The 27,938-nt window shown below is 36.9% G+C and overlaps 1 protein-coding gene across 1 annotated transcript in view; it reads right to left on the bottom strand.

Moving 5' to 3' along the window:
* Positions 1–27,938, bottom strand: part of ASXL3 (ASXL transcriptional regulator 3) — a 96,294-nt gene that overhangs the window by 45,944 nt on the left and 22,412 nt on the right. The window contains exons 2-4 of the mRNA XM_059482413.1: positions 19,099–19,207; positions 17,628–17,739; positions 8,000–8,121 (exon numbers count right to left, since the gene is read on the bottom strand). Of these exons, the coding sequence (XP_059338396.1) occupies positions 8,000–8,121; positions 17,628–17,739; positions 19,099–19,207 (343 nt within the window). The remainder of the gene's footprint in view (positions 1–7,999; positions 8,122–17,627; positions 17,740–19,098; positions 19,208–27,938) is intronic.

Here is a 27,938-nt window from a genome sequence, read left to right as displayed (position 1 = left end):
TTCTTCACCCATGTGACACAATGTTTGACTGTCTTCAGTAAAAACTCAAAGTCATCTTTCAAGCAGGAATGAAAGGAAACAACATAAACTAAATCGTAACTGGAGATGGGAGCAAAATACTCCCCCAAAAGAGCACCAGAAGCAAAATGTCATCCTCTGTGCTCTGATTTTACTGCTGCTCGGCAATTTTTTTTGTTATTTTTCTTTCCCATGTCTTTTAAACTCAGAATGAAAAAATGGAGCACACAGATAAACCATTAATGCAGAAAACCACTTTCATTTGAGCTTAAATGTGTGACACGCTGAGAATGTTAAAAATTAAGTCATTATCAACAAAGACATGTAACACTTGGTTGCATTAAGCAACATCGTCCCAGATTTCTACTTGTTCCATAAATGTCAAGTCTACATTCTGAAACTCATGTAATGAAACATACCCTTTGAAATTTCACACATTATGGATCAGAAATGCAAAGCTATGGAATGCCTCCATTCTGCCATGTGAAAACACTGGCTATGATACACTGAGCAAAGTCTCTTGCACAAAATAAGTAACAACTCCACATCATGATTATGGATCCCAAATTGACAAAGATGAAACAGATTTATGGTTTATCACTAATTCACTTAACACCAGCACAAAATTCAGTCTTTGTCTTCTCTCTCACCCTCATTTTGTTTAGTAAAATTAAGAGCCTTTAATTCCCACATCTCAGTTAAATTAAAATTTCTCAGTGGCAACCTGTTTCACAGACAGACAGAGCAGTTAAACTAAAACAGTAAGCACCACAAATCATGAAGAGTAAACCCATTACTATTTCCTAGATGCCACTAATTCTTATATTAAACATACACAAAGCACTCAGTTATAAGCATGCCACCATAAGATTAAAACACGATATAGATGTCCTATAGAAACAACTACCAAGCACAAAATGCCATTTCCAAAGCAAATTAATTTACTTCCAACCATACTAGTACACTAAACATGTTGGTGTGATGCCAAGAGTACACATTTGGTCATCTACAGATGAAAAGTAGTGTCAGAATCAACAGGATGGAAGTTTGGAAATCTGGGGTTTATTTTGAAACAATTGCTAACACCTTCTCAAATAAGCATCTATCCTTGTCCCATGCCATCCTCCTACCTTGTGATAGTTACATCTGTATTTGGAATAAAAAAATATATTTGTTTGTTAGGTTTCAGAAGGGCTCAGGGGCTTTCAGTAGGGCTTTCTGTAGGACTACAGTACACATTAACACTGAACATTTATCTGTGTGCTAACCAACACTGAACTGAAGTGCTTGGACCTTTGTGGGGCGGAACAAGGAGATTTATCTGTTCACATGTGTGTCTGTACACCTGCAAGCTAGCACTACTTTCTGCAGGATTAAAATAATGCAGTCACAGCTACAGTTGCTGCAGATCACAACAGACTGCAGAGTAAATGCTTTTGGTGCTTTCCCAACCACAGAAAAAAGGACAAAAAACACGTGATCTGTTCAATGTCTGTTTTGACTTGCATGTGAATGGGAATGATGATAGCATATGCATCAACACAGTGAAAGCTTTTTAACAATGAGAAGAATTGGGCTTTTTTAAAATGTTTTGTGTAGTATTAAATTAACAACATCCATCAGTTGAAAAGTGTTTTATGGGGAAATGGGTTCTTTGGCACAACAAAGCACATGTAGGTAAGGAAACAGTTTGTAGAAAGCAGTTTAAAAACAAATTAAAACACAGATAGCAGTGTCAATACAAAATCTTAAAACAGTAATCAACACTTTCCATGATGTGTTGATTTTCAAGCACCCTCTGCACAGGAGCCAAAGCACACAGCAGGGGCTTAATGGCCAGACTCTGCAGATCAAAAATCTTCTCATATTACCACTCAGAGAATTTACATTGCACCAATGTAAGCAGTTAATGTCTTTCTGCCTGACACCCTGTTTCAGCCTGGGTACTCTTGCTTGCCCACACATCCTGAGGACACAGACTTCTGGGGACCTACACAACAGCTCCTGGAACACCATTTGCAGAAACTGCTTGTCAACATTTTGTAGGAGGTTTTCTAGAGCTCTGAAGAGTTGTGAGCTGTTCCAAATCCTGCCTTTCCCTGAAAAGACCAACACTTTCTAGGATGCACTTCAAAAACAAGGCATGATTCATTGACACCTGGTTTTAATTTCATGTTACAAACTATTAAAATCAAAAGCTGTTCCTTTCACACGGCCCAAAAGAAGATACTTAGATATTCACTGTCACTACAAGGAAAAATCATATAACTCCAATGGAAAAGCTTAACTGGGACTCCAGTCTCTAGTGATTTTATTTTCAATAACACAACAGCAATGACCAATCCATCTGAAATAGTTCCCCAGGCTACTTAAGGGACAGGCTACTTACAGAAACACATGACAGATAAATGCAATGCTTAGAACTAGGCTGCTATCTTCAGCTTGACTACCTGAGACTTGGAAAAAGCCACTGCATCTACAGAAAAGAGAACACTTTCAACCTATTTTTGGGAAGAAGATTTCACTATGTTGCAGTGGCAGGTTTAAACAAATGCAATGCTCATGCCAGGACATATTTTGAATGAGGGATACTGTCCGACACTGAGGTAGAGGGGAAACTACGCTTCAACACTTATAATTGCTTTAAAATTCTTTAGTTATTTCTCAGACTAAGAAGTTCTCTAAAATACATTTATTAAAACAGAAAAGGTGCAGGAGCACAGTAAAAAGCTGTGCCAACAACCCCAGAGGAGAAACAAGCAGAACGCTCCAGCAAGTGGGAGGGTTATAACAAAAGCACTAAAAAGCAGGGATTGTGTGGATTCCTGTCCCCTTCTTTCCATCACAGGGAAGGGCTGAGGACCACAGGGATGACCCAGAAGAAAGTCTCACAAACATTGTCTTGGGTCTTACCAAAGCACTGTGTTGAGCAGCTGGTGCGTGCTGCCCATGCATAGGGACCTTTAGAGGGACATACCGTGCAGCCAGCCTTCGGGCAATGCATGTACTCCCTGAACAGCTTCTGCTGGAACTCTTGCTCTCCCAGCTTCTTTTCCCCCTTATGCAGTCTCCCTGCCATAGCTTCTCTGTCCTCTTCCCTAGACTTGTCTTGGCAATCAGAAAATCAGTTTAGTTTATCATCTTCGAACTTCCATTTTCCGGAATGCATTTTGTAAACTCCAGTGTCCCTTCCCATGTCTCTCTAGAAGTCAAAAAGCAACATGTTTTCCTTCTTTTCCATTTGTTGTCAGGAAAATTTGTCAAGAATCATCACTTATGTTGCCAGACATTTGATCAAATGCTTCAGCTAGGGAGCCAGAATTCTCCAACTGTGGCATTGGTACATTTGTTGCATCTGAAATGAAACATAAGAAGGTGGTTAAGAGAAACACTGAGCAAGTGCAGCAAACTCTCTGTAACGAGGAATTCAGTATAAAAAATACCTCTCAGTTCACAGTGGATTTTCAGAGCCTTTCAGGAAGACACCCTGCATTTAAATTCTAAGTGGACAAAATCATAGTGATCTCTTCTGTCACCTTTGCTTCTTTGGGGTGAGGAAGGGAAAGCAGGGCAGGCAAATGTATCAGGCTTATATTAGAGCATGTGAGGGAGCAGTTGCTCAAATGAGTCAAAGGAGAGACACCACAGACAGACTCATACTGGATTACTTCCTATGGACAGCAAAATGCTTCAAGATAACCTGCATGTATCTGGCTGTAGTCAAGGAAAGAAGTCCTAACAGAATGAGTGTGGAGGGAGCAAGACTGGTGAGTTTGCTCTTCTCTCAAAGAAAGGTAAGCAGTGTGAGCTGAAGACAGGGAAGCAAATTCACACCACCCTCATGGGAGATCAGGATTCTACCTTCAGTGTCAACCTAGACACTTGGACACCTGTGTCCAAAAAAAAAGAAAAAGGAAACAAACATATCTTGGTAAACTAGTTATATGAATTTGGGTAAATCAGGGCTAAATTACAGTGTTAACCATCTTGAAATTTAGTCTCTTGTAGGTTGGTTTCTAAATAAGAATTACATTGTGGTAGAAATATCATATTATTTGGAGCTGGTCAGATCTAATGTCCTACAATTCGGAAGCAATATATGAGCTAAACCCTAACTTCCCCATTGCTCTATTACTGCTTGGGGCATGACAGCATCCACAGGAAAAAAAAGGGTGTGGAGTCGCCATTTCTATCATAAGAACAAATCCTACAAATGGGCGCTTTCCTTCTCATTAAAAAACTGCATCTACCCACTTTATGAACTATATAGTGGCACATATATGAACCCAGCCACCAAGCATGCAGACAAAGCCCAAAGTTAAGGAAAACAAAACAAATCATGGCAGTGACATACCTTGTGTTGATTCCCTTATTTCCTGAGCTTCTCTCCTCCCAAACCCACTTGGCTGCTGTCTCTGGAGTTTCTGTCTCTACAAAGAGATCTGGATGCCCAGCACAGTCTCAGACATGTCCTGGTTCTGTATTCAGATCCTGAGTCTGAATGGAGTATCCTTCTCTTCTCCCAACAGAAAATTTATGGGTACCCTTCTTGGTGCTGATTCCAAAGCGCCAAAAGGGAGGCAGGATTTTCTTCCATGTCTGAGAGGTCTACTATCATCCCAGACACCATGAGAGCGCATCTTCAAGTTCTTTCTCCTCTCTTGGTACTGACCCAGGGACCACCTGGTACACTGATGAGCAAGGTGCTCTTACACTTGGCTATCAGAGTCCAACAGACACTAACACCACCTCAATGTCCTGGATATTCACACATTCTCAGTGTTACCTATGTGAGGCCAGTTTGCAGGTATGATCCTTTCTTCTGAGAAATGTTCCAAGAACATCTTGGTAGATAAAGATAAATCTGTATACAGCGAAGACTTCCACAAAAAAGTATTACCTCAAGTCAATGGAACAGAAACTGGACCAGACAGAAGCATGTAGGTACTATGCCATGACTTGATGTCCATACTGGAGTTAGCCTTGTCCAGAGCAAGAATAATGCACACAGTAGTGTGCCCATGTATCACTGCTAGCAGATGCAGGAGTAGTTCAGTACCTTCCCAGGAAGAGGTCCTTATATGCCAAAACTCTCGAGTGTGAAAATGAGGTAAATCAGTATGGAACTGATCAGTACTGATCGGAAATCAGCGTGCCATAAGCCTTCTTTTCAAAGGTACAAGATCAGCAACAGCTGGGCACACATAACCAAGCACTTCCAACAGCTCAATGGAAACAGAAATCTGTAAAATCTGCCATCAGAAAGCCAAGCATAAAAGGCAGCTCTACACCATAGGCTCTTGCCTATACCCTCATGAACAGGAACTGGTTTGTGGGACATCACAAACCCAGACCAAAGTGTAAGCATTTTACAAGAGAAAACTGAAACTCTGTCAGAAACCAAAGGGAAGCACGAAACACACTCAGTGGTAAAACACTCAAAATCTCTTTCCCAACAAGGACACCATGGAAGGTGGTGAAAGTGTCCAGACCAAAATGGCAGCCCAGCCTTTGAAAGGTGAGGACATAAGGGCTGATCTTTGACACAGAGCTTATGAAAATCCACTGCAACTGCAAGCCTTCTTAGTCTCTGCAAAACACCCCAAATCCACTGCTACCTGACAGAAATCAAAACCAAGAGCCAAAACCAAAAAATTCCCTTTCCTCCATGCTCCTTGCAGAGCTCAAGAAAGGCAGCATTGTGACTAATTTGATTCATGAGAACATCCTGAAATGTGGGCTGTTACAAACCAAACAGGAGATTGCAATCTAAACCCAGGAATATATCTCCAGAATTAATTTTAAAAATCAAATCATATGTAAATCCAGCACGTAATAATTTAAAGAGAATTACACATGAGTGGTTAATAAGTAGATAAACAGTAGTGAAAATATTCTATTTCCAGCTCAAATCTTCAAGCAGAACTGCACATTATCAACTTCCCTCTCACTTTATTTTTAGAGGTTACAAAACAAATACATACAAGATCAAAGTAATGTGAAGAACACACTGGTTTTAAATAAATTGAGTAGGAAACTGAAAATTGACTTGCAGGTTTTCATTCTTTGAAGACCGTTTTGCAGTAGATAAAAAGCAACAGCTAAGGAAGACCCCATTACAGTATATTATACACAGTATATATACATTTATATATTATAAGCACTTGCTGAGAGTATGAGGATGGCTTATCCTCTGTTATTTTAGCATGGAATCAGTAAGTTTGTATTGGTTGTAAGAGTGTTACATAGTGTGTCTAAAAGTTTCTTCTGTATTCAAAGGTTTGACAGGTTCTTTGTATGAATTTTAGGTACTATGCATCCATAAAAGCAATTGAAAGATTGGAAAGCAAAAGAATAAATTTCCAACAGCAATTTTATAAATAAAATCACTGTTAAGGTTTATTCACCTCTACTACAACACCAAATCAAACCTGCAATGTGTATATATGGCAGTAGCCAAAACCTGAAACTTTAAGAGAAAATAAAGAAAAAAACTACTATTCCACTGTACAAATGCCCACTTGTCTCACACTGTGCATAGAGAAAACACTTTGCTGATAGCTGTAATGCTACTCTCATACTCTGAAGTACAGGATCTAATTACCATCAACTTAATTAAAACTAATTTCTTTTTATCGATTACTTAACTTTCTGATGTTGCTTTAACCCTACTGCCTTAGGGAATGTTTTCAACGATTCATATCAATGTTATGACTTTTTATATTAATTAAGCTATTCTGATTAATTTGCCCTTTTAAAATTATTCTCAATGCTACATATCTGCTAAATGACAAATGGTAGAGTTTAAACAATTACAGAAGTTCAAACATTTGTGGCTTTGCTCTTTTTATTCCCTTCTTTCCCCTTTGCCTACTCCCTCCACCCCTGGATCTGTAAGTTCGCAGATCCCAAAAGATCTGCATAGAAGAGCTCCCAAGAAGTGCAAATTTTTCACAACTATCCTAATGGTTAGTGAGCTGCTTTGTGCCAATTGTTCAATTTTCCTGAAGAAATACACGTAAGACCTCAATCCTTTTCAGTCATCAAAGCCTCTAAATACAACATAACCTTATGTGAAAGATAAACATCTACTAATTTTACTGGATTTAAACTCAGCCTGCATGAAAAACTAAAGTGTTTAGAGGAGATGTGCACAGGCTTTGCTTAACTTAAGCCTAAACAAAGAACTCAGCAACAAACTACCCCATTAAATACATGATCTTCATTAAGCATAACTAGGAGAGCAGTTGTGAGAAAAATTACAACATCACCTCATTATCCTAACACTATAGAAAAGTCACAACTCCAAATGGGGAAGAGGTCATGATAGAGGTTTTTTGAATTCTACCATTTTAGTTTTCATTTTTCATTTGTCTGGTTGTAAGTTGAATTAATTTGGCAATGCTGGAAAATAATTTTCACCTTATTATGCTTTCAGCTAATAGGTGACTTTGAATAATCAGCTGCTTTTGCAAGCTTTAATACTTATCATGGAACCTAAATCATCCAAAACCTAAGTTTTTTAAAAAAATAACCCAACCCCACTTTAACATCCTGTAGCAGCAAATTCAGTATGAAAAAAAATTAGTTAACAGATCATAAAGAAAAACTAAACAAGTACACCTAGAGTGTTTCCTATCTGCAGCACTTCTTTCAAAGTTTTTTTAAAATTTATTATCAACCTCACATAAAATTTTCAACACAAATGCTTACATAGGAAAAGCAGGGATGTGATAATATAAAGAATTCTGCTTACTTGAAATTGACTTTAAGTGCTTAGTACAATTAAAACCCCTTTAAACTCACAACAAATAGGACTGCACCCTTGCTAAAAACATAGCAAAACCCCCAACAAAACGCCACTAAACACAACACTAAAAATCCTTAGAAGACTCTTTAAATTCTGCTGACATCCCACTCACAGAGGAATGCCAGAGATGCTAAAGGGAAGCCAACTGATGGTCAGTCAATACAAGCTTACCTGTTTAAGTGCTTTCTTTGTGTGCTGCTGGAAGGAAGATACTAGCTTGCTTTGCACCGGTGCATTAGTAAGGCTTGAATCACGATTGGAAGACATTTCCTCAGATGTCTGCTTTGGGCAAACTTTATAAAAAGAAATAAAATATCAGAATACTGTTATGGGGGTTACCTTCCCTATTTTTTGGAGAGTCATAAGGATGGAAAAATAAATCAACACAAGAAAATGCCTCAAAACCAAAAAGCTTGCTGTAGAAAATTCAGCTGATCTTGAGGTCCACATTAGCTGAAAATCCAGCCATATTCTAAGAAAATGCACTGCTTCACTAATATTTGTACCACATCATACCCTTTCTATGCAGTTCAGGAGGCCTTGCATATTTTGCCTTTCAGGTCCGAAAAGGTAACTGAAATAGTTTAACAGATTTCACACAGAAACTAGATAAAAACTACCTTCCTCATCAACACATTTCAATGGATTATAAGATATCCAAATGAGCATTTATACAAGAGACACTGATGACCCCTGGATCTAAAAAGATTCATACATATGTAACTTCATACCAGATTGTAATGTCTTCTTAGGAGCCAGACTCACCTACTTTACAAGTACCTCTTGGTACAGCTAAGAACACATTTTGCTGTTTAATGGGTAGACTGGAATATCCTGCAAGATGAATTCTGGTCTCTCAGGTAATACATGCTGCTATACTTGTCAGGTAATACATGCTGCTGTACTTGTCAGCCTTCTAAATAATACATGCTTTAATTAACAAATACTACAAGTACTTGCATTAAACAGCCTCTTGAACAAACGTTGCGTGCGACACAGAAAAAAGTCTATTGGTTAAAAATAAATGAAAATATGATTTTTTTTAACAGCTTTATTAAACAGATATGAAAGCTGTGAGAATAGCTGCAGGATCCCATTAGTCTCGGTGGTCAGCAAACTCAACTGAAAGGGTTGTAGAAACCTTTCCACTCTTAATGCCTTGCATTACTATTACTCTCACTAGTAACCTAAGAGTGCTCAGCTAAACCAGTATTAGCATGGATCCAGAAATGAAGCAGATTTTCTTCCATTCTACTCTGCTGACTCAGTCCAAGTCTGCCTTCCAGCAGCATTCAAAGCTGGTTTGTGCGTTGACATACCTTCTTTATTATGTTTTGCAGCAGTAAATGTTTTTCCAAGATTTGCCATACTTTGCACCACCAGAATAGTCTGGATACACTCAAAGAGGCTGCACAGACATGTGCCAGAAATAATGTAGCCCAGTGTTAATCTATTTTCTCTGCCCATCCCTCAGTGGGATGAGCAGACACCTGAAGTACCTAAGTCCCGTGCCTTTAGCAATGTTTCTGAGAAGAAACGTTGTAATGTTCTTTGATTTGTGTTTGTAAGCCAAAAAGACACAGAAAATTTAGCTACCAATAAGTAATGGCCATCACAAGATGCATGTGTTATTAAATCTTTTTTTTGCACTGAAAGAAAAAGTAATTAAAACTTACCTCAGTAAGAGAGAATACACTCTATGGCACTGCTGTTATGCCAAGATAACTGTCATATTAGATTAGAATTTTTCATTACCAGGTAAAAGAAAAACTGTTTTATCACAAGATTTATAACTGATTTCTGTCTTTTTTTTTACCTTATACTTGCAGGATTTGTCAAAATACACAAAGAAGGTGCAACACAAAACAGGTTCTCAGTTTACAGAATCACCTGGTTTGGATCAATCTTTTCTACATGATGAGCAAAGCTTACTATCAAATAAGACAATGTAAAACAGCTGCAAAGTGTCAGCAGAAAACAAACAATAGCTGGTTCATATAATCCAAATCACTGCAACAGCTAAGCTCCTGAAACAAAGAATACCTACATAAAAATAAAAATGTGACATTTCAAATTGCCCAGATTTTGTCTTCTCCTTCAAATAAACTTTTTTTACTGTCAAAGAGTAATTGAGAGTCAAAGAATTGAAGGAAAAAATCCCAGAAATAGCATGCGCTCACAAACCCCAAAGTTAACAAGAGGAGAAGAGAACACATTCAAAAATCCCTAAAGAATAGAAACTGGTAAATTTAAGTGCCCCTCCTGAAATAGGAGAGATACAATGTGACCTGTCATGATAAACCTACCCCTGTTCCCCAGATTCACTGCAACTCCTATTACCTTCTTGTTGAAATGGGAAATTCAGATTTTCATTAAGGTGATCTAGGACATTATCCAGGAGTCTCCCCTATTTATTTTGGTGATAAAGCTCATCCTCAAGAGGTTTGACAACGATCTGATGATGCTCAACACCAGAACCAAAAACATCAAAGTCATGATATAGCAGGAATAAAAATAAGCACAGCTCTGTATTAATTTTTTACTTTCATTCATTTCTCTTTTAACAAAAAACCTGGAGTTGTGACAGAATTTATAAGACGCCATACTTTAAATTCCTACAATTCAGTTTTGCATAAAATAATTTTGGTGTATTGGTTTATTTTGCCTCTGCTCCTTTGAATCTTTTACAACAGTGCTAAACCAAGAAACAGGGGCTGTTCTAGTGAGTGAAACAACTGGAACTGAAACCCACTGAAACAATAAATAGCTTTCCATCACTGCAATCTCTCCTACAGATACAGAAAGAATACCTCACTTCAGGCTGGGTTCTTTAGTGCAACCCAAAACTAGTTCAGAGTTTTGAAAAAAATCCTGAGTTTTTTCTGTAGTTCATGATTAAAGAAATAGATACATGAGGTTGAAATATGCTGCTTAAATGACACTGTGATTAGAGAAACTCAATTTATTTATAACAAATTATACTTCATTCATAAAACTTATTCTGTACATTCTATTTTTCTTCATATATCTTGTAGCTTAAAATAGTAAGATAGTAGGAAACTATTTTAAATTTCACTTTTTATGTTTTAATTAAATTTCCATTTCCATTTAAAACCAGCTTGACAGAAAACATGGTTATGAACCTAACTCTCTAGTAAGTAAGAGATGCCATTGCCTATTTTCCAAAAGCAGAAGACACAAGCATTAAAAATCTAAATACATTGTGTTAAATTATACAATTGCTTAACAACTTATAGAGTCTACTGATTTTATTAGCAAAAAATAATACTAAAATTGGCATACAAGCTTTATTTAGAAGATAATCAAGATATTGTTAATAAACAATAAGAACTGTTTTTTTCTGTATGAAATGAAATACAAATATGAGACAATGAATAAATTTAATCTTTAAAACATGTTCTGCTACTTAGCAATTTAAATCAATCTGTGCCAAAGTGTGACTGCATTAAAATGCATGTGACCACATAAAATTGTCATTATTTCTTAATTTCTATGGATAAAGTCCAACTGTTTTTCTCTGAATGGGTTAGACATAAAGAAAGGGAAAAATATGACAGAAATATATATAAGTGAAGTCACCATTGATGATCCTAGTGAAAAACTCAATGCCTTAAGAACAAAACAGACATTTTTCCTATGGAAACCAAAGATCACAGTAAAAGAAAAACAAATTTAAAGTGTTCTTTGTACATATATACAACTTTGGAAAGCTGCAGCCACTTTTTCCATAAGAACTGAAGATCCATGAATATTATCAGATCCATGTTCACTTGAAAATCTGTATCAGAAAAGAATGCTAAAAATAAACTGGGTGCTGGGGAGGGGGGGAAAAAGCCCTGAGAGAACGTGACAGATCGAGGGAAAATATTTGGGTAGCAAATAAAGACGATTCACCATTATTGCTACAGTAGAAAAAGGAAACAAGAGTGGTTTTAAGCCTACAGGAGGCATTTCCATTTAGTGGAGAATAATTAGGCTCCATTCTTTAAATCGGCTTCCTCAAGGGCCAGGACCGAGTGAAGGAATAAAGCAAAAGCAACTATTAAGCTGTAAACTGTTAGGTTATGAGCTGGAAGAGCAGCTGGGTTTCTGAAGATAAGACCTCCTTAGTGAGTGTTCAGAGACTGTTAACATGAACGATAGAATTAGAATTATGTAGCAAAAAGAGTATGTTAAAAATGTTTTTGGGAAGCTCCATTTAAAATAACTTCTTCTCTTCCATTTTTCCAAGACTAGTTTTGTTAATTATTATGAAAGGCTATAATTTATAAAAATAAGCAATGCTGTCTTTGAATTTCAAATTTTACAGGCTATCTCCATTGTTTTTATTACCTTTTACCTTCCCCACCCAATAAATGACACCCATGTAAAACATATTGGAACACATGTTTCTTCAAAGAAACAATTTTTTGAGGAACACAACAAAAAATTATTGTGTCTCCTTGCCACTGGAAGTTATTAGAAATAACTGTAAACAGATTTATGTAACTAGATGGACAGAGAAATTCCTGCCCAGTAAAGGGCTTATTTTCCCAAAATCAACAGCACAATTAATTTTTAGTTCAGTCAGATCATCTTGATTTAAAATCAAACAAGCAAAATCAACAGCAGTCCACTTCCCTTTTTTTTAAAGAAACCACAGCAGATGAGAAGGATTGTTTACTAATGGCCACATTACAAAACATCAATTAATATTGTTGCCATATGCTAAAGACTAGAGTCTACCTCAAGCATAAAATGTATGCACACGCTCTGGAGACATGAAATTTCAGAGAGAACTCCCTCAGGAAAACACACACACAATAGCTCTCCCTAAAATATCCATAAAATTCAATATTTTCTTTGGGTGACACAGATCTATACTTGTATTGACATAAATAGTTGCACTTTGCCAGCACAGATGTATCGAGTAATTCACCTCCATCACTCTTTGATCTCTAGAGCCCAACTTGCCAAAACTGAACAATTCAGAACTCGGCTGTTGCCATCAGCTCTTGAAAATGAAAACCAGTCTGGGAGTTAGTTAATTGTATGAGTTTGCCAAAGCAAGCAAAAACAGATGTATATATCAAGAGTACTCCAGTGACTGCAATATTCTTTCTGAAAAGCAATACTAGCACTGTGAATTAATAAATAGTATTGAATAGTATCTTTTGGAAAAATACATCAAATACCACATCAGCTTTGTAGCTTGCACTGAATCCCATTTATTAATAGCATGTTTTTGAGCCCAAACATTTCACAAAACTTGGAAAACTGTGAATCTTTATTCCAAAGCAAGTCAACATTTTCCACTGAAAATATACAGCTTGTCATCATTAAGCTACCAATTTCTTAGACTTCATTAACTAATGTACAGGAAAAAAAAAACAAATAGATGAGAAACATCCTCAAGCTTCACAGTATCTTCTCTTATTCTTATGACTCCCTTCAAGCAGTAATGAAACAAAAGAAATTAAACTCAATCCCAGGTACCATATTTTCATTTTATAGTTGCAGGAAGATGAAAGAAAAATACACAAAAAAAAATCTAAGCAAAGTGAAAAACCTGCTGATGTGTCACCCAAAATGCTATGTTTGAGCTGCTACTTCATTGCTGCTCTTCTGCTTTTAGAAGAATCTATCTCACATCCAGATGTTGCCACGTGTCACAAACATTTTCAGTAGAACCATGCAACATTATTCCCAAGAGACAAGATGCTAACAGTAAAAGGTTTCACTGAATCGCCAGGAATTCCATTCCTGGAAAGGAACTGAATATCCATATGGGGACTCAGGTTTCAAACAGTGGTGAATATACACTGTTTGCTATAGGGTTTCCTAGTCTAAAAAGCACAAGGTGTTCAAGAGCACAGTAGCTACAAAGCAAAATTTCAGGATTCAGCATGAACATAATCCTCTGCTGTCTATCATTTTGTCAGCTATCTCCAAAAAAATTACCTAAGGAATTAAGTCTGCCATTTCATGTTCCTAGTTGAAGAACATACACTTGTAGGAAGTGCTGAAAGCCAAAGTGTTCCAAGAGGAGACACACGTTGCTGCTATTTGGGCACACATGAGAAGCCCTGTTGGGGCTGAGGTGGGGAGGGAAGTCACGCTGCAGCAGGAATTGCTGTCTCCTCCACATGTACATCATTGTGCATTCCATTGGCTCGCACGAAGACCATTTTTAATCAACTGTGCTCCATGGCTGATGGATTAGCCCTGGCTTCAGAAACCCTAGGGACAAATGCTTTTTGAGAACTGAACATCCTATTGATGGGCAAAAGGATATTATAGTCATCATTTTCCCAGGCAACAGTAATTGGGATTTTAATTCTTTTACCCACAGCATCTTTACATGCTACCCCTGTATTTGAGGAAAATGGAATTTTAAAGATATGGGGCTGCTACAGAGCTTCAATTAGAAATCCCATTCCAAACAAAATCAACTGTAGCATAAAGAGTTTCTTTAACATTTCTTTGGAGAAGGTGGGGAAAGAAAAATTCTCCACAGCATCTGCAAAATCCTGAGATGTGACCATTCTACTTGTCTACTTAGCAATACTGATGTGGTGTAATAGCTTTTGCCAAGTATTTTTTCCATAACGGTTAGGAATTTTTACATTATTATGCTAGTAAAATTGTTCAGTAGCCTGCATTTATATTGCAAAAAATGTGCCTGCTTAGGAATGATGTGATTCTTCTCTGAGTGTCAGCTGGTAGTTTTTATTCTGAAAGACTGTGGTCTAAAAGCCCACAAATGGGCAGAGGCTGTTGCTTACAGTTTCATCCTTTTGCTTCCAGCTACATTTAAAGAGGCATTTTTTAAACTCTTGTTAAACAATTTCTGATCAATCTGTCAGAACTGTGGCTTCTGGACTCTATCAGAGTGGAAAAGGGCAAATAAAAATGTAATCAATTGGGCAATTAAGAATTCAATGTGCAAGCAACGCCCATCCTCATAGGTATCACACATATTCTAAAACAAGCCAGAGAATTTAATGAAGTGTTTTTTGCACTGAACTAAATGCTACTTTTATGCCACAGAATAATTTCCTGGAAAGAAAAAAAAATCCCCAGCTCTAGTGTGAAAAGTATAATTGGTCTGTTAGACCAAATATTTTCTATAGAAATAACTATTCTCAAGTATTTACAAACCCATCAAGTCCCCACTTCACCTTTCATAAACTAATGAGACCATCCCTATTAAATTCCCCAGAACAAAGGACCTATTTGTTCACTCAGGACTTCTTATGTGTCTTTTATAAATCCTTTCCTGTTTACCTTAATTCCTTCTTACAGCTATAATGAATGCAATACACTGGTAATCATTTAGCTAGTGCTATACCCAAAGGAAAATCTCTGCCTATATTCCTTAATCAGTACTATCAGAATTACAGTCTAAGAACTACATTGGACTAATTAGCAAAAGCATCTCATTCATGTTCAATTTATTTTCTGTTGTGATTCTTAAATGCTTTTCAGATATACTGATTTATTGAACACATTTTTCTGCTGCATAAATATGACCTATTCTTTTGCTTGAAAGTCCAAAAAAATTCATGCTGTTGAACTGCAATAATTTACAAGGCAATCACAAGAAGTCTCACAATTTTTATTTATTACCAATAAATTTAAACTAGAAAGATTTGATAGTTTTCAAAAAATTATAGACATAAAAAATATTGAATGAAGAGTGGTCAAATCACATCCTCCAAAGCAAAATGCCTACTGTGGAAGGTGATTCTTATGACTTTTCAGATTAAATAATTTGTAATTTCAATCCACCAAAAACTGGATGTATTTTTTGGGCATGGTCCTATTTTAAGCCAAGCCTTCTATACAGTAAATGAAATCAGAATTCTAAATGTATATAAATGATATCTTTAACAACAAACTTGCACTCTCAAGAAATGATATTATGTTTAATAATATCATATATTGAGAAAAATGTTTGGCAAAATTATGTCCTGTACTAGCTGACTGATATGCTATTTATTAAATATATGCTGCATTTCATTCTTAATTGATCATGTCAAGCATTGGCTTTTCTATATGCAACAGACACTCACTACTGCCATGCCACATACTTTTTAAAAATATATCCATTGATATCCATTGCAGGACAAAAAAAAAATAAAATGTCCTGTTCTCAAAATGTTAAATATATTGCAATTTTCCAAGATTCATTAAAGATGAAAAATGATGGCAAATTCTCAGCTTTAAAACCAATCTAGGTGTAATTTAATGCTCTATTTCAAAATGTTAAATTTTTTGCAGCTTCTCTTTTATGTCATCACAAGTGCTATAATTATTTTTATTACTGTGAACTGTGAAAATAGTACATAGCCTTCTCCCAGTCAAAACCCAGCAATTTTCTACTTCTGGAATTATGACATCCTATTTACATTCTATAATATCCTATTTACATCCTAACACTCCTAAATAATTGCCTGGCTTTTTTTGCCATGATTTTTCTTTGTTTATAACAAGTAACACCAACTTTTGCTTTGTATTTGTAACTGTATTTACACCGCTTTTTACTGCTCTATTCTTCCTGCAATCAACAAATTTTCTGAGTATCAAAGAGGAATTGTTAAAGAACACGTAAGTTCACTTACACATGCAGCACACACTACATAAACATCAAACCACTGCACATGCAGAGTCTGTTAAATTATAGACATCATATATCAAAGAAAATGAAGAAGCAGAGACATTTAATAACTCTGGACATTTGTTTCCACAGAGCTTCAAAACTTCAGTGCTAGACAGACCCACAACATGCCTTGGATAGTTCTGTTACACCTATCACTGAACACTTTATGATTTTCCAATGCTGCTGGAGAGCAATACAAAAACTGCAGTATCAGTCCTGTAAAGGTGCAGCCTGGGAGCTAGGTAAGCTGCTCAAGCTAAAAAAGGAAGCCTGTAGCAGAACAACAACATGAGTTGAGCCTTTTCATGCCCTAGCTGTAGACAGGACACCATCTCACCATATACCAAGTAAGCCAAAACAGCAGGCAGCAGTCCCCCAGTGGGACAGGTTGAGATGGGACAGCAGAAGAGAACTGATCGAGGGAAGGCTCATTTCAGAAGTCCTGGACAGTCTAATTTTTTTTATAAAGCATTCACTTTATAATCACTATGAGTGTAGTTATAATACTCCTCCTGTTACTTGCAAAGTAATTTTAGGTGACTGATGTCCTCTTTATGAATAATTATTAACTCTCAAAAATGAAAAAAAAAATTATAAGGTTGCCATTTTAAAGTTATTTCAATGTCTCAGTTTGCTATTATTTTAGAGGAAAAAAATGCACAGCATTTGATACTTCAAGATGTCATTATGTGATGATGGCAAACAGGAGTAGCTCTGCCTGAAAGAAAAAAATACAAACCTTTGTCCTCTGCCCAGAACTCTACTGACGGACCAACCCTGCATGTCCACACTGAAATCAATGAGATGTCTGAATCTGACAACTGCCAGTCTGAAGCCTGGTAAAGGCAAATTATACTTCAGCTCTGAGCCCTAAACAAAAAAATGTAAGCCAAAAAATTACCTGCTGAAAACACACCCAACATCATTACACTTTGTCCTTTAAAACCTGAAGTAAAATAAAGGCATTTAGCGTTCCTGATTCCTTCATAAGGCCAAAAAAGAGAGGGAATTACTCAAAATAGTTCCACTGAGTACAAAAGATTATTTATATTGCTTAGAAAACACACCATGAAAATCTGAAGAAAACAATTTTTTTCCCCAAAATATGCCCTCTAATATTGAGATTAAATCACCTACCACCATTTTCTTCTCCATTATTATTGTTTGTCTCAGCCATTTCAGTGCCATCTAACTCAGATTCACATCCTAAATCCAATGTTCCATCAGTAGGGCATGTTGATTCTTCTTTCTACAGTTAAAAAATAAAAATAAAAAATAAAATTAACAAGAAAAAAATCAATCATGATCCTGCAGCATCTCCGAAAATAGATTACTGCAGTGTACTCTCATGCTTACATTTCAGAAAAAGCAAGAATAAAATAAAATATGCCTGTGAGTTACTCTAGAGAGAGCCATAAAAAACAGACTTTCATGAAAAAACTTGCAAACTAAAAGCGAAAAAGCTGTTTTGTGAGGTCATAACATGCACTTTTTAAAACCAAAAAAGTCACATAAAATGCAAGATTCTCCAGTTTTCCTTTTTGTTTTTTTTAACAGAAACAGACTTGTGTGGCTGTTAAAAATCCTAGTTTTCCACTTGAGTGTCTACAACACTGCAGCAAAACAAAAATCCTTTAATGTTTCTTTTCTGCCTTTGCCTGTTTCCTGAATTCAAATAGCTGAAGCAACCTGGAGCTCACAAGCATGGGAGTGATTGTGAATTCCTGGAATTGTGCCAAGAATATCTCCCGATTTAAAGAAAAACAACAGCATTTGTTCTAGTAAATTAGGAAAGACAGCTTCTGAAAACTATTAATTCAATTTCAAATATTCAATTTTTTCAGGATTTTTAGTTAGCAGGAGCTGACAAATTTATATACTTTTATATTTTTATACCCTTACATCAAATACATCTGTCATAAATTACAAAAGATCCTTCGCCCCAGCCTAAAATTTCAGTTGACTACATTTACACTGCCAAGCAGATAACCTCACTTTCTTTTTTCTCATCTCTGCCTCACATTATTCTACTTCTATTGTGAAACTCCTTTAAGTTTGATCATGTACAACGAGAAAAAATTTCCACCCACAATAAACATCATGTTCATACCAAAATGAAAAAATTAAAAAGGAATATAAATAGAATATAGGCAAAATTCTATCACTATAATTATATTCTTCTCAAAAGCAATGATGCAACCTTTGAATTAAAAGCTGATTTATATTAGACTTGCAAATAATTTTTCACTATTCAAAAATCAAACATCAATACAATTACTTAATTAGAAAGTCAGTGATCCTCTTGAGCTCACTAGTCCTAAAACAAAGGCCTTACTGTGAGCAACTCAGTAAAGCAGCATTTTAACTAAGCTACGTGTTTTTTATACCATGTGCCAAATTCGAGAACACGTATATGCTTTCTAGGATAAAACATTCAATGTTTACTTTCATTATAAATCCTTTTAAAAGACATCTGAAAGCAGTTAGAAGGACTATCAGGTCATTTCCTTGCCAAAGAATCTAATCTGTTTACCTTTATATCTATTGAGACATTCATAAAATGGATTAATAGCTCTATGTACAATCCATATACAAAATTTAAACTTACTTTGAGAGCATAGAGTCCTGATTTCCCAGGGATTTTGAAGAATGTTCCATCACCTACACGAGTGTTAGTATGAAGCATTGCATTCAGGCAAGCTAATGGAGAGGTTCCACTGAAAAATAAAATTGTGCAGTCTAAGATTGAGTGCCTCTTGTAAAACTATTCCCTCGTTCTATTTTTTTTAAAAACTCATGCTTGCCTGGTTTTTTTTTGTCCCCCCCCCCCCCCCCGCCTTTTTTTTAATTCTCTCAACCCTGAAAACATCTACATTACAATAACAGGCCAGTTTCAAACTTAATCATATGCATCTGTCCCCTAGGCTTGAGGCAAAAAGTCTGTGAATTATAATTACGTTTTTCTTCATACAGAAACCAGCTCCACATTCTGAAAGAACCAAAGTCCAAATATTTATGTGAAATTACTTCATAAATAACACCATGAAGCCTCATTTTTAAAATGTTACAGACAATGTGGCTGCTGCACATCAATGATCAAAACAGTACCAAGTTCAAGGGCAGCTGCATCCCATAGGATGAAAGGCAACAAAAGAATAATAAAGAGCCCAGAAAGAACACATTTAAAATTAAAAGTGATATATAGTAAAGCCTTCTTCTGGCTCAACATGGTCAGCATGCATGATTATATACAAATATAAGGACATTTGTGCCTTTTATGAAACATAATCTTTTCTAATTAGAATTGTTTTAGAGATTATGAGACTGACATCCTCAAGGTAATAATTTTAATACCACTGTGGAATGTATGTTAAAGGACTATTTAAAAAGAAACACAACACATTTAGAAAAAAAATGAGCATTTGGACAGGGATATCTTTGTACTATATACATGTTTACATGAGAAAAAGAAAGCAAATATTCCTACCCTAGCTAGATGCATACTATTCTGAAAAGTTGATCTAAAAGATGCTGGGGAAGAAGGCAGTCATAAATTATTTTATTTTAATTTAAAAATTCAAGTACAAGATCTGTAGATGTACTATCACATCTTTATCCCCATTTGCTGGCTACTGTACACGGTGTACTCAGGGACTGAGCTTGAAACTGTGCTTCTTCCCTGGGGTCCCCAGCCTGCACGCACACTTATCTTCAGCCACGTAAATATATTCCACTTGGTTAAGTGGAACAATGCCTCTGCATTAAATTAAGTGTGTTGCAAAGTATTTCAGGATTAATTATATACTCAACTATAAACCAGGAGCAGGGGCTTCGAAGTTCATCAGAAATTATTCTTCCTTAGTCTGTGGTATTATAACACAACATCCAATCTTGGTTGAAAATTGCAAGTCTGATTTTTTTTTAATACATGAAACTGGATTGAAATTGTTGTATTTCATATGGTTATGCTTTCTGTTGATTTCCATGGCTCTGTTACAAAAAAATTCATCCTTACTGTACATATATCATTATTTTAATGGCAAGATCGATAGTGTGGTAATTGCTCTTCCGGTAAAAATTAAACTATAAAGTGCCCTCAGGCCAGGAAGTCCTGTCTATTATAATTTATTTACTGCAGGTCACCTAATGTATCAAATTACTACATCTAAAATAAAAAATTGCAGGTAAAAATGCTGCTTTTTGATAAACACATCAGATATGCAATAGATATTTATTTTATGGCTATTCTAAACATGATCATCACGCAATATGAAAATTCTGACAAGTTTCTGTGGTTTCTTTGGCTTCCCTGCAAATAAAACTAGCGGCACATTTGGTTTTGATATAATACTTTAACAAAATACAAACCAAAATATGTTGGAAATAAAATGATACTGCTAGCAGTGGGACAGAAGACATTAGGAGAGTTCATTGAGTTTAACGATTACTTAAACATTTTTGTAATATGTAGGACACTTCTCTTTACACATTTTCCTTACTGTATTAATGCTTGACAAGCAATGAGACAAAGCATTTAATACAGCAGTTACGGTTGTGTAATTTCTTCCATATGTTAACATACATAACGTGAAGCAATTTCAACTCTCTCAGACTTGGATCTTTTTAGTGAAACATTATCACCGATTAAGGCTTTCTCTGCAAGACAGAAAGAACTTGCTGACTCTGCAGCAGAAGAAAAACTTGGTATGTCAACAAGAAGCAAAACTGTGTGTGCATGTATGCACGATTTGTATTCTCCTCCTATTCTGATGGATATACGCTGGACTCCACACTTATTTTTAGATATCATTAACCAATTGAAACGATACAGGATGAATGAGCCCAAAATAGAGGATTTGGCAACATCTTATGATCACTACTGTGCTCACAGCAGATATCTTAATCTTCAAAGTCTAGACAACTGGCAAGTGGACAACAGAAACTACTCTCTGACTTAGAAAGAAACCCGTATCAGCTACTGAGCCAACAAGCACTTTAACTACTGCTATTCTTGTTTCTTACAGGTATCTGCAGCTCCTAATGGCATGCAGTCAAAGGGCCACATCCACCCTTCTTGAAAACTGGACTTGGGTATGTCCATAAGGAGCGCAAAACCAACCACACAGAACACACTTAAGATGCAAATAAAAATAATATGGGAACATTGAGGGGTGGGATTTATTTTGAGCTAACAGATCAAACTGAAGTTCCACGGTGTCCTTTGTCAGCTGTGCTTTGACCCATGTCAACCAATTACTTGCCTATTCTTCTGTCAGCACTGGCATCCGTAAAACACTGTATTAAAAATCCCAATTGTTACACACAACTGATGTTGGAAATGCTTGCAACACATGCTATCACAACACATGGGACTGTGGTTCAAAAAGCCAGCAATCATAGATCCCATGATGCAGACTGATGTCTGAATCATAGAGCATTTTCTGAGGGATCTGTACTACTTATTGCATGCTTTCTAAATTCTCCTACAGCCTGAGGACATGTTCCTTCTGCTCAGAGCTCCTGGCATGTATTAATACAGCAGTCAAGGCATGAGTATCTCTGAATATCAAAAATGGCACAGCTTGACCCCAGTTCCTAAAACACTCCAAATCAGTTCAACTTTGATTCAGTTAAATGATGTTGGATACAATAATATTCAACTTTGTAACTTGATATCTGTGAATTTTTAGAGCCATAATATATTTTAAATTGATATGCTGCAAGTTTTATTGCCATAGTCTGCACACAAGAAATATGTTTACCATTTACAGTCTTGAGATGCAGAACTTTCATACTATTTATCATCATTTGGGTGAGACTGTTTTAAACCACTGCAGTATTCTAGAAGCCATTTATATACAGAAGTTACAATCTGCAGCACTATGTCTTTAAGATTGGTATTTTTCAGCTTGTATGTTCATTTTATATACCTATACATCTATACACATATACAAGCACTATTGCCCCACACACACTTGAAAAACAGTTAAAAAGATGAAAAGTTACTTACTTTCTGTAAAAGTGATGTTATGATGTTACAAAAACCAGCAACATAGGAAAGAAAAGAAAACAAAACACTCATTAACCTTCCAATAAAAAGGTTGCTAATACAACTTCATCATTCATAAGACATCAGGTATTTCAATGTTTCATAAATTCTCTCTCCCAAAATCACTATATACTGGTAGTACTTCAAAATATCTGCATATTATCAAACAAAAGTTTGCACCCCCAACTCCCCCAGTCAAAATTATCTCCAACATTTTGTGATTCTGGGCTCCCTCTACTGGTCACACAGCCAGTGTTACCTAAATTGAAATCCCAGACTTTCCACACACCAATCTCTACTAAAACGTGTAGGGGAAGTACAGATTTCCGGTACTTCCTCCTCTGCCACCCTCCCCAAAACCCTATTAAAAATTTGTAAAAACACCAGTAAAAACGTGACTTATTTTTATATTGGAAACTTCTCAAACACATGGTTCTGTCAGAAAAACCCTGAAAACTTCTGTGGTTATTCATATAATTCTAATGGACTTTGCTAGACTGCTTGCCAAGAGACAAAAATTATGATCTTGGCAAAAAAAAGATGTCTTAAATATGGAAAATAAATTGACTAAAGCTGCATTGTCCAGCCAATACAGTGTCTCAGACTGAAAGTTCCCTGACACTTTGCAGACAAGGCACCTTGGGTCCTGCAGCAGCAGCATTTCAGCCTCTCAGCCCCACTGTACATGGTGCAACCCCCTCCTCTGCCTGACATATCCCCAGATCTAATGGTGACTGCTGTAAGAGGAGCATCTTGGTGTCATAAATTTGTTCAGCATTTATTTGTTTGAATCATCTGCTCTTTTTATACACATCCATAAATAGTCACATGGGAGCAACAATTTTTACTCACTGCTAGAAATGAAGTAAAACCAAAAGGCTTAAGAAATAATTTCTAGGCATGACTTGAAGTCACACAGAATACAATATGTTCATAATGCATGTAAGTGACATCAATTTTAGAGAGACAACAGATAAAGGAAATAAAACTGATCAGGAAAGGCCACAGAAAACCCACTTGTGTGGTACAGTAAATGGAAAAGTAAAAGAAAGCATAATTGTAATTTTCCAGAAATATGTAAAAAGCTGTTGAAGTCAATGGAGATGAATGTTCTTCATGGCCACTGTGGGAAGAAAAAGAAAGTTCATGGATAGCCAGAAGTGTGAATGTAGCTGCTCATGTTTTAATCAACACCAAAACAGAGCAGGGGAGTTTGTAAAATGACCTTCATCAGATCATCCAAACACCAGTCCCGGATGATGCATAGACTGAAACCTGTCCCAGTGTTTGTGTTGAATGATCTCTTGAGCACCCATCCAGCACTGTAACCTGCTATACCTCTTCAATAAATCTACATTTTGGTTAAGGTTGAGGTTAATCATGTGCCCTAAGTATACTTGGTCCAACACATTCAGCAGCTAGAAATGCTGGAGAATTGACTCAATGTCTAGACCTGCATTGTTTGTTGAAGTGTCCCACACAGCACTGCATGCCTGGTATGATGAGGCCCTTGGATTCCTCCTAAAAGCTCTCCCACAATCTTCAAGGAGCCATGTTCCCACAGTCCTGCTCTCAAGTGTCAGCAAAATGTCCCACCCTGCCTCCCAAGGCTGCAGCCGTGACCTGTGTCAGGAGTGACACAGAAACCCACCAGGAACCTAAGCAGCTATACCAAAAAGAGATGACAGCTGTGCTATTCAAGGTGACAGGCCAAGTGCTGCTGACCAGTCCAGAGCTGTTCTCCTCCCACAGCCAGGCCTGATGGAGCTGGCAGGGCTGCAGCAGCAGTCAGTGCTGGGGCCAAGGCACATTCACCAGCCTGGGCTCAGGGGGAACAACCAGGAGATGTCCAATGAATTGAAGACTGAATAAAAGACCCAGATATTTTAACATACTCAAATGGCACAGGATCATTCCCTTGGCACAGAGGGAAGCAGAAAGCACAGGTAAACAGTGGAAAACAAAGCTGTTGGTGAGTTTTTGGCAAGATTTCCTGCCAAGCATCTACAACTTTCTCATCAATAAACACATCAAGTTAGTCTAAATAAACCAACCAGTTGTCCCTGGCTGGACATCACTTGCCCACCAAAGCTGCTTTATCACTCCCCTTCTCAACTGGGCTGTGGAGAGAAAATATAAGGAAAGGCTCACGAGGTAAGGACAGGGAAAGATCACTCCGGGCAAATAATCACCCCGGGCAAAATGGACTTGACTTGGGGGAATAAGCATCAAGTTTATTACCAATCAAATCAAAGTATAAAAATGAGAAATAAAACCAAACCTTAAGACACCTTCCTCCCCTCCTCCCTTCCCTCCTTCCTGGGCTTAATTTCACTCATGTTTTTCTCTACCTCCTCCCCAGCAGCACAGGGGAACGGGAGTTGCGGTCAGTTCATGACACATTGTCTCTGCTGCTCATCCCTTTAGGGTGGGGACCCCTCACACTCTCCCCCTGCCCTGGGGTGGGTCCCTTCCGCAGGGGGCAGTCCTTCAGGACCATGTTCTTCACCACAGGCGGCAGTGCAATCTCTGCTCCAGCATGGGGAGCACCTCCTCTCCCTCCTTCTTCACTGCCCCTGGTGCCTGCACAGTTGTGCCTCTCACATATTCTCCCTCCTCCCTGCAGCTGTAGCTGCTGCTGTGCAGGGTTCTCCCCCCTCCTTAGCTCTGTGAGCCCAGAGGCAGCACCATCACGGCTGATGGGCTTGGCCTGGGGCAGCAGGGGGTTGGTTCTGGAGCCAGCTGGCGTTTACTCCATGGGACATGAGGGAAGCTTCTCATAGGAGACGCCCCTGTGGCCCCCCACTATCAAAACCTGGCCTTGAAAACCCAAAAGACACAGCAAGACTGCCAGCAGTATATTTGCTTTCTCAGCCACTGTTATATAGAGACCATGTATTCCGGGTACAACTGCACTCAGCCATCCTTATTTCAGTAGCAAAATTGTAAAACCAAACATGATAATCCAAACTAAAGCAATTTAAATTCCCAAAAAGAAAATTTGATTTGAACAATCAATTAAAATCTTGCTTTTGATTTTTTCCATTTATTTTCCCACTGCAAGGCTAATTTGTTCATTGCTTGAAATAATTAAAATACCCCAATCAGACAATAAATAGAGCTTTAATGTAATCTCACTTTTTATTTATTCAGAGACTACAAATGCATTCATCAATTATCTAATTTATTGTACAGAAATTAATCCATGTCGTATTTTTCAATGTTAAAATAGCAATGACACCGTATTTACTAAATCTTTACAAGTGTACTTATTTCTGTCAAATAATTTCTGGAAAGAACCTCAATTTGATTAAGAGATTGAATTTTAAATGCTGAATGAAAATACACTGGATGTGCAGGATATAAAAGGAAAAAAGGAGAGACTTTCCAAAATATCACATATCCAACATGATTTATTAAACAATAAAACCATCTCTTAATATGTGGGTAGTAGGTAGCTAGGGAACCATCTACTATTTTTATATATACAGTCTAGTGAAACTCTAGAGCTGGAAGATCTCAGCCTCTCACATAAAGTTCTTATTTCATAAATTGGAGCAATAAAAAAAGCATTTTTCTTTTTGAGCTTCCAATTGGCTTTTTAATTTTAAAGGGACTACTAATGAGAACTACAGAGAATACTCAATATGAACAGCTGACATGACTGTCAAAACTATTTATGTTCTGAAGTCTTAACCATTTAAATAATAAAGTCATAATAAATAAAGTCTTAAGCCTTAAGTTATTTGCTTAAGTTTTATAGGAACTGAAGTACATACAGGTTGAATACTATTTATATAGTCTGAATAAATCATACTTCAGGTTTACTCCTAAAATAAGCTCTCCCACTTGAATATTTAAATGTATTTTAAAGGATTAAAAGACAATTCTTAAAATAAATATGTTTTTTAAAGTTTATTTTCAATCATTTTTGTCCACATTAACCAGAATTAACACCAGTTTTGTTCTCATTTGGGCAGCACCCTGAAGAAAATTTTTACATCTCTGGTCCTACTTATGCTTCACACATGGTACCTGACTTTTCAGCCTTCCAGTATCACCAACAGGGCTGCTATTCTTGGGCAGAGCAAATAAGCCAGGCTATCAGGCAACAAGACAAAGTAGTATAGCTCATTTGTCTATAGGCTCACAGAATGCAAATAACTACCGCAGGATGCTAGAGAAAAAGACTTATTGTTTTTACTACTGACATTCTTCATCCTCAACTGTCATAGAGATTTCTTGTTTTTCTAAATCAGATGGAGATAGAGGCATGATTATTGATAGTATGATGGAAAAAAGCAAGGACCAGTACAGATGTACCATATCTGTCATAGATACCCAACGTGTCTCACAAACAGCACTTACCTATCAGTCTTCACTGAAGGTAACCAAAGTCCTGAACCCCAAATATCTAAACCAGAAGAATTGAGCAATGAACTTGAACCCTACCCTTTGCAGCCTTGAAGGAGTTACAAGCAGCTGGAATCACAGTTGACTAAAGTGATACATCACCAAGAAATTAAACCTTATCAATATCCTTCAAATACAAAATGATCTGGAGCAATAATGTATAAAAACTCAATCTGGATCCTAAATTCAAGCTAGGTATTAAGAAAAGGTATTCTTTTTGCATTCTCAGCAGGAATTCTCACTTACAGTCTCACCTAAATCTAGTTTCACATTTTGAATGAGCCCAAACTTTAATCAGGGAAGGAGTCAGAAGTGAAGCTGCTTTCATAGAACAGTTTCCTCACTCTATTACCAAAGTGCCTTTGAACCATTAAACAATACTGGCTCACCTTGGAAGAAAAACGTACAAATACTATTCAAGACTTCTATGAAGAATATACATAATAAACAAATACTGGAGCTTATGCCACTACCTTTAGGACCTAGTTCTACTAATCCCAGGATCCTCTTGCAAGAAGCAATCTCCCTCTGGACTTTTTGTACATCTAGATACAGTCATTGTGTGCAGTGATTACACAGCATTAACACATATGTAATAAAGCACAAATGTAATAAACATCTAGACATACATCATCATGTCAAAACTAAGGTGGACAAGTGAATGAAACTGCTGGCTGAAGGCAAACAGGACAGAAAGACAGGGCATGCTGGTAAGAAAATGTGGCTTTTTTCCTTAAGAATTTGCCAGACTGGGTGCATTCACCCACAATCAGTTGCAAGTGACTAACTGACCACAAAGTCAAAGATGTTTCTTGGAAAGCAAAGCTCTCATACATGGCTACACATACGTTTTAATTCTAATTCCCTCTAAGTAGCTAAGAGTTTGACTCACTTTTGAAAATGATGCCATAGTCTTAGGCATTTTTTCAGCTTTTAGCTGTATTGCAGCACTGTCATGTATCTGATGTTTCTTTTTTTCCTCGGGG

Source organism: Ammospiza nelsoni, chromosome 1, assembly GCF_027579445.1.
Source record: "Ammospiza nelsoni isolate bAmmNel1 chromosome 1, bAmmNel1.pri, whole genome shotgun sequence".
Taxonomy (NCBI): domain Eukaryota; kingdom Metazoa; phylum Chordata; class Aves; order Passeriformes; family Passerellidae; genus Ammospiza; species Ammospiza nelsoni.
This window is presented reverse-complemented; position numbering and strand designations above follow the sequence as displayed.